The sequence below is a fragment of the Trichechus manatus genome, unplaced genomic scaffold (genome assembly GCF_000243295.1).
Source record: "Trichechus manatus latirostris isolate Lorelei unplaced genomic scaffold, TriManLat1.0 scaffold00028, whole genome shotgun sequence".
NCBI lineage: Eukaryota > Metazoa > Chordata > Mammalia > Sirenia > Trichechidae > Trichechus > Trichechus manatus.
The window spans coordinates 7,169,345-7,177,253 of NW_004443964.1; the positions used below are offsets into that span (position 1 = coordinate 7,169,345).

General features: G+C 44.8%; 1 protein-coding gene across 2 annotated transcripts in view; it reads left to right on the forward strand.

The window, feature by feature from the left end:
- Window positions 1-2,582: 2,582 nt before the first annotated feature.
- The window catches only part of JPT1 (Jupiter microtubule associated homolog 1), an 18,275-nt gene continuing 12,948 nt past the window's right edge, over window positions 2,583-7,909 (forward strand). Inside the window, exon 1 of one of the 2 annotated variants that reach the window (XM_023729248.1) lies at window positions 2,583-2,752. In XM_023729248.1, coding sequence (XP_023585016.1) covers window positions 2,697-2,752 — 56 coding nt within the window. In that variant the 5' untranslated portion in view covers window positions 2,583-2,696. The remainder of the gene's footprint in view (window positions 2,753-7,909) is intronic. The other variant, XM_004374157.2, reaches the window with a different exon arrangement.

Genomic DNA, 7,909 nt, shown 5'->3' on the forward strand with positions numbered 1-7,909 from the left:
CTTGGCATAGACGAGTGAGCACTTCCAGCGCTTCATTTGTTTGTTGAAACATCTCAGTTGATACTCTGTCAATTCCTGGAGCTTTGTTTCTCGCCAGTGTCTTCAGTGCAGCTTGGACGTCTTCCTTCAGTACTGTCGGTTCCTGATCATATGCTACCTCTTGAAATGGTTGAACGTCGACCAGTTCTTTTTGGTATAATGACTCTATTCCTTCCATCTTCTTTTGATGCTTCCTGCATCATTTAATATTTTCCCCATAGAATCCTTCACTATTGCAACTTGAGGCTTGAATTTTTTCTTCAGTTCTTTCATCTTGAGGAATGCTGAGGGTGTTCTTCCCTTTTTGTTTTCTATCTCCAGCTCTTTGTACATGTCATTATAATACTTTGTCTTCTCGAGCTGCCCTTTGAAATCTGTTCCTTTCTTTTACTTCATCATTTCTTCCTTTTGTTTTAGCTACTCGATGTTCAAGAGCAAGTTTCAGAGTCTCTTCTGACATCCATTTTGGTCTTTCTTTTCTGGCTTTTTAATGACCTCTTGGCTTTTCTTCATGTATGATGTCCTTGATGTCATCCCATCAAGGGTTTTATGTTAGTTTACTCTTATTCATATGTTTGATCTGATTAGAAGGGATTTCCTGGAATTGATTTCTTTGTAGCACAGGAATTCTAATTCAGTGGGTCAGGGTAAGGTGTGGCATTCATTTGGATGCCTTAAAAGCTCGTAGGTGATTCTGATATGCATCCAGGGTGAGTTTTCTAAGTACAACATTCTTACATTTATCTCATTCTGACCTTCACAACAACTCAGAATAGGTGCTGTTAACCTGACTTCACAGATGAGGAAACTGAGGTACAAGAGCTTAAATGACTTAAATGTTTTACATTAGGAAAGGGCAGAAACAGAACCTAGGCCTTTAGATTTTCAGTCCAGTGCTGTGTTGTCACACCAAGCTATCTTCTGCTAGACTACAGGGGAGGGAGAAAATGAGGCAAATCAAGTACAAATTCAAAGTTTAGGCTGAAAGGACATTAGAGTCAAGTCCAAACCTCGTTTAATATAGAATTTTTTTTTCAGATTGTTAAAAAGTGATTACTTTCCAAATAATTCTGATAATAAAATGGTTATCACGTTGATGACTATAAATATGTTGAGCACTGTACCAAGCATCTCACATCCATTACTTCATTCAATCCTCACAACCCTATGGAGTCCAGGTACTATTTTATCCTTATTTTACAAATGAGGAAGTTAATGCTCAGAAAGGGTAAGAGGCGTGATCCACACCCAGGGTTCTCCTGTGAGAGCCTGACCTGGCAACCACCATAGTCTACTGCCTCTTCTCATCCATAATTACGTGATTTTTGAGGAGGGCATGCCACTGGAGTAGACTGGTCTGAAAGGGTGTGTGAGAAAGAGTTTGGGAAGTTTTTTGAAAGGCTCAGCTTTCAGAATACGCCAGGAGGGGAGATTCTAACTCAAGTGGTGCGCTTCATGTTGTTGTGGTAGGCACATAAATGTATGACCCCTGCCTTCTAGAAGAGAACTTAGCTCTGGCTTTTCATGAAGCCCAGGGAGAGTGGTTAACTGAGACTGCTCAGAATACAAACGTCTAACTGCATGGCTGGAGGAGGCCCTGCAAAGAGGAATGTAGTTCACGTTTTATGGAAATGCTGAGACTGGGAAAGAGCTGTGCGTGGAGGAAACATGCATAACATGAGAAGGGGTTACCGGTCAACTGCCTCCTCTGGTTTGGCCAAGAGGTTTCTATTATGATCTTCTAAACAGTCATTCTTGAGTCCTCCAAATGTGTCTGCATTTGTTGCAGGGATAGATTTACCCAGACAGGTGGAAGAGTCCTGACTGAAGGGTTATAAACAGCTGCAGAGGCCAGGGCTGTCTTCTAGCAAGTTCCCCGCCGCCCGGCATTCATCAGCCTTAGAACAGGCCCCCAAATCGGAACGACTGTAATTTTGGTCCACCGCACGCATCACCCGTTACAGCTAAATGGTAACTTTAAATTGTAAAGAATTTCTAGTCGCTTTGAAAGGGTTCAGGATCGTCTTGGCTTGCTTTCTGTTGCTGACTCATAGTGCCGCTGCTTTGGGACTGTCAGGTTTCCAAATGGGACACACAGTAGGTAGTCAATAAATGTCAACTTGTAGCAGTGATTTTCATCCCTTAAGGAGGATGCCCTTACCATTCCACTATGTGTAAGGCAAAGGAGTGAATAGTAACGACAAAACTGCCCTTGACCTGCCGGTTGCAACACCCCACAGTGAGCTTTTGCCTCTATCAGGTAACTTTTTTACAGTGACAGGGAGCACAACTTGCACCGCGCACGGGGCAGGTTCACCCTTGGTCCAATCATCGCCGAGATTTGGAGGTGGGGGAGGGGGAGAACTTACCCAGACCCTCCCGGTCCAGGAAGGGGGCAGGCTTAGACTGAGCAGGGGCCGCCGGAGCCACTTGTGTCGCTGTACTGTGCTTGACACTTCAGGAAACCAATAGGAACCAAGAGACCTATTTGAATCGGCCAATGCTAGCGGGGAGGGGGCGGGGCCTGAGGACTCTATAAAACCTGTATCCGGGCTACGGGCGGTGGCGGAGGCTCCTGCAGCGGTCGCCGGCTGTGGAGGTACTCTGCGCCCCTCGGCTCCGGCTCTCCGCGTCTCCTCGTGTTGCTCTTCGGCGCCATGACCACCACCACAACCTTCAAGGGCGTCGACCCCAACAGCAGGAACAGCTCCCGGTGAGTCCCCCGGGCTCTACCCGACTCGAGCCGGGCTGAGGGGCGGAGAGAGTCGCTGCCAGGAAGGGCCGCGTGTGGTCCGGGCGGCCGGTCGTTGGCAGTAACGTGACCGGCGCGCCGTCCTCCCGCCCGGTGGGCGGCAGGGACTCGGCTATCAGCGCCGCCTTTGTGTCGCCTGGAGAGCCGGGCGCGCCGGTCCCGCCCCGGCCCCCTCTTCTCTTCCATTCATTTCTTGCCCCACAGTGAGGGCTGGGTGGAGACCGACTGTCGACCGCCTCTGGCTGCATGGTGGGTGTTCGTCAATGCGAGCGTGCGGAGCGGTTCGCTTTCTCTCCTTTGCAGAGGCTGGCTCAGCCCCGGGGCGGTAGTCGCCCCCCACTCCTCGCTCCGGTGCCCGGGAGCCTCCGGGGCGCCTTGGCCAGGCCCCATTGTCCCACCCCCCCGTGCCACGCGCTCCTGCCTCTGACTGGGGGCATGTGGCTGACATCGCGCTCGGGTGCGGCGATCGGATCCTGACCGATGACCTCCGCACTCGGGCCTGCCCGGCAGGTGGTATTTGAGGTCGGGCGGGGCTGGTCAGCGCGACACCCGCCGCTTCTGGACCCAATCGTCCGGCCCTCTTCCAGGTTCCTCCCCTCTCCTAACAAAGGAAAGACCCCTTCTCTTTCCCCTCGCGCGCCCACCCCAGAACGGAAGGAGGAGCGAGCCAGGCCGAGGGGGTTTTCTGCGCTCAAACATTCGGACCTCGGGCTCTGCATCCACCTTTTTGGCTTACCCCGTTGACGTTTCCTAATGAGTTCATCCCTGGCCCCAGTTCCCTTTGCTGGAGGAGGTTTCCTGTTCTTGGGCGGGGCCGGAGACATCCATTGTCTCTTCCGTAGTGTCTTCACCTGGGAAACGGGGGCCCTTCTTGCCACTCGTCCCACAGTGTTTTGGGGAGAGGGCACTGGGCGCGGTGTTTGGGCTGGGATCCTTACCCAAGCCCTTGCCTAAATTGTAGGGAGGGTCTGGATTCTGTGGAAGGGGTCCACATTGTCTCGGCTAATTGCATACCGTTCTTTGAAGTGGGTTACAGGCATCTCTGGGATCCTGCTCAAGGCTTCAAGGAAGCTTAGATTCCACTTTTTCTGGACACCTTTTCGCCACTGATCACTACCCGCAGGCTTGTGTAGCCAGCCTTGGGGTCCTGGGCAAGTGGCACAAAGGGAGCCATTTTGTGGGGCTAAGAAAGACAGCCTGAAATAGCAGTATCTCACAGGGGTTAGACAACTTGGGAACAAAAAGAAGCCTCAACAGATGAGTCTTAGTAGAAAGCACTGGAGATGATGTTCCTTTTTCAACTCATTTCTTTCAGATTTACAGTGTAGAACGGGTGAATACGGTTTTGTTTTTTAAAAAAACTAAATTACGTAGTGGTTCGTGGGAGGATGGGGAACTTGAGTAGTAGAGACCTACCAGAATACCAGTCACTGCCTCTTCTGTTGTCTTCCTTCCGATGAGAGAATTTTCTGCAGGGGACACTGGAACAAATTGAGCCTTGGTTGTTCATTTTGTACAATGAGGTCAACTTTCTGCTGGTCAGACTCCAGTTGTTGGAATGATGACATGTCATCTGGATTTTATGCTTTGGGGTTGAGTTCAGTTGAGTGCTTCCATCAAGAATTTCAGCAACCAGGTCAAATGTATCCTCATGCTAGTGGTCTTGATGCGGTACATTTGAAATGTGAGACAAATGATTTTTGATTCTGCAAAATGAGTGTTTTAATTTGCCTTTTGTCATCAGTTTGGCCTCCCGTAGTGTGATCTCGGGGCTGTAGCATTGTCCTTTTATTTACTTCTCACCCTTTCTTCTATAATCTCACCGGGTTCTCCCAAACTTCTCCAGTACCGTTTTTCTGGCTCCATAAGCATGTTATACATTTGGGCTGGGAGGGAATGAGTTGCAGAAATCATATGGGAACTCCGGGATTTAAAGAGAGAAGGAAGAGCGAGAAATTTGTTTAAAAATTGCTATTCATAGTACAGGGACATTTTTGTTGAGTCTTCAATATGTAATTTTGATTTAATTATTATATATGTAGTTCAGAAAGTATAGTAGGATCTTAAAGAATAAGATTGAAATAATTTCTGTCTTATGATCCAAATCCTTTGTTTGGGGATGTCTCGCTGTTACCAATGGTCTCTACAGCACTGACGTCATTGTATAGGTATTACCTACTGTTGCAAGAGGAACATAGACCTTTAAAAGTTGCCCTAGTCAGAGCTGTGACTGTCTTTTAAGCTGGTATTTGGGTACTAGTGTCTTTTTTTTTTTTTTTCTTTTTTTTAAGGCCAAAGGCCAAAAATGTTTTGCAGCCCGTTAGGGCTCTGAAGATTTTAAGCTGGCCAAAGTAAATCACTGTAAACAATGAAGAAAATAATTCTAATCTTCAGGGAGTGAAGCAAGTTTAAATTTGATTGTAATATTATAATATTTCAAGTATCTTTGCTGATTTGAGGGTACGAATGATAAAAAGCTAGTTGCTTCAGACTTTACTATGAGAGAAAGCCTCATGAGAATTTAGTAACATACCTTCAATTGTGATTTAAGCAAACCTAAAATTGTCATTTTTCTAAAATATATGCCTGTACACATTTATAAGGTAATGAATTTAGTCTAGTGGCTATTTATATCTGAGACCTTAATGAAACTGTGGGTGGGGTTTTAAGTGTTTTACATGTTTTAAAGGAATGTAGTAAAGTCTTCTCTCCTCGGGGAAATATGAATTGTTATTTACTGTGAATTGAAAATTGAATTTTACTGTGGGCAGACACTAATATTAAATTCAGGGGAGGAGCCTAGAGGGGCTATACAAGAAATATAAGACAGGCTTCCTGTACCAGGGCTTTGATATTCAGAGATACTGAATCAGAATCTACCTTTTAACAAGATCCCCAGGTGATTCTTATGTATAACTTCCCGGGAACTTGTTAGAAATGCAAATTCTCAGCAGGGGTTTGAACCTGAATAAACCCAGTTCGAAGCCCTGTCCTGTACTCAAGGAACTTAATCTAAATCTAAGGCTAGAAAACAAGAAAACTATAATAAAAAAGCCAACTATATAGGCTTGTAGTTCAAAGAGAAAAATGGCATTGTATGATTCCTCCATTTAACATTCCTGTTTCGAGCACTTGTACTGAAAATTTGGGGTTTGGTCCCATCCCTGTCAGTTTAATGTTGGTTGGGCATTGTGCTTGGGGCTTCTCAGGGTCTGACTTCTCTCCTAAAGATAAGGCTGTGAAACAAGACAGCAGGGCTCTGCAAACATCCTGCCCTACTGCCCGTGGGTGACACAGAGCCTGTGCTTATTTTTGTAGGGCCCCTGAGCTGCGAATGATTTTTACATTTATGAATGGTTGAAAAAAAATCAAAAGAATATTTCATGATACATTAAAATTATATGAATTCAAATTTCAGTGTGCATAAATAAAGTTTTATTGGAACACACGCCTTTCATATTGTGTGTGGCTGCCTTTGTGCTGTGACAGAGGTGAATAGCTGTGACAGAACCATATGACCCACAAAACATTAAATATTTATTGTCTGGCCTTACAAAAAAAGTTTGTGACTCCTGATGAGAGGATCACTAACATCCCTTTCAGCTCCGGTAGTTTATCTGTTAGATCATTGAGGGTTCCTCTTCATGGAGGAGGTTGAGCTTGAGCTAAAAGTTTCAGGGATGAGCTATGTTTTGTTGAAGAGTCACTGAGGGAAGAGTAAGGTATGCTGTAAAACCCCGTAGGGTTTCCCAGGAGTGGCTGGTGGATTTGAACTGTTGACTTTTTGGTTAGTAGTTATAGCACTTAACCATTGCGCCACTAGAGCTCTGAGGAGTACCCTCGGGAGGAGGAAATACTTGAGTAAAGACCCAGAGGTGGGGCTAAACAAGACTGTTCATGCAACAGTGAAGAAAGTGGCCCGACCAGATCAGCGGAGAAGATGGAAAGAACTAGGTAAGTTTGAGAGGCAGCCATATTGATAGTAGGCCAAGTTAGATTTCCTTCGGTCCTGCTTAGGTTTGACCTTGCCTTGCATTTGCTGGCAGAGAGACAAGACCAGGACAGTACAGATCCCGGCAGGGGTCCCACTTAATACAGAAAAGGGGTAGTGTGGGAGTCTGCATCCCTAGGGTACCCAGAGTGTGAGGCCAGGCTGTCAGCCTCCACCCAGGGAGCTGGGATTTCTGTCTGGAGACCCAGAGTGGACCCAGGTGGCCACAGACAAAGGCTCACATATAATGGACAGTAGGAAAAAGTAGGTATTATCAGAAGAAAAAGAAATTGTTAAGGAAGCCTGAATCCAGAAGCAATCTTTAAAATACTTTCAGATTAATTGCTATAAAAAATATGAAGTATAAAAGACATTACAATTACCCTGAAATCCCATCTGTGAGAGGGAGCTACTGGTAACATTGTGATGAACATACTTCCAGACATCTGTGTCTAGTTATAATTGTCATGATAGTCATGTTCCGGGTATTGTTCTAAGCACAGTATTTATGATTTAATTTTTATAATAAAATAGTTTTATGAGGCAGCTACTGTCATCCCCATTTTATAGAAGAGAAAACTGAGGCTTAGGGAGGTTAAGCAGCTTATCAGGATCACACAGCTAGGTAAGTGTACCTCTATGCACATAATTTTATATAACATAGGTAGTTGGACTCATATTTGCTTTTGAGCCTTTTGGTTTTGATTCAGTATGTTTTGGGCAACTTTTCACATCCATTAATAAAGATAAGTCTCACGCTACCACATATAGCTTTCCATTCTATGAACATACTTTGATTTTTGATAAGCAATCCCCAACTAGTGGCTACTTAGGGTATTTCCAGTATTTTACAAATTAACATCTTTATAAGACTATCCTTGTATATAGCTGATTATCTACTTAGAGTAAATTTCTGGAAGTAGGAATGCTGGTTCCGATAAAATGCAAACCTAAATATTTGATATGTATTATATCAAATGCCCTCTAGAAAGCTGGTACAAATTTATACTCTCACACTTTCACTAATTCTGGGAATTGCTGGCAGTTTTTTTTCATTTTGGCCAATCTAATAAACAAAAAATATATACCTTTGTTTTATTTTTTTAAATTTTTTTTTTATTGTACTT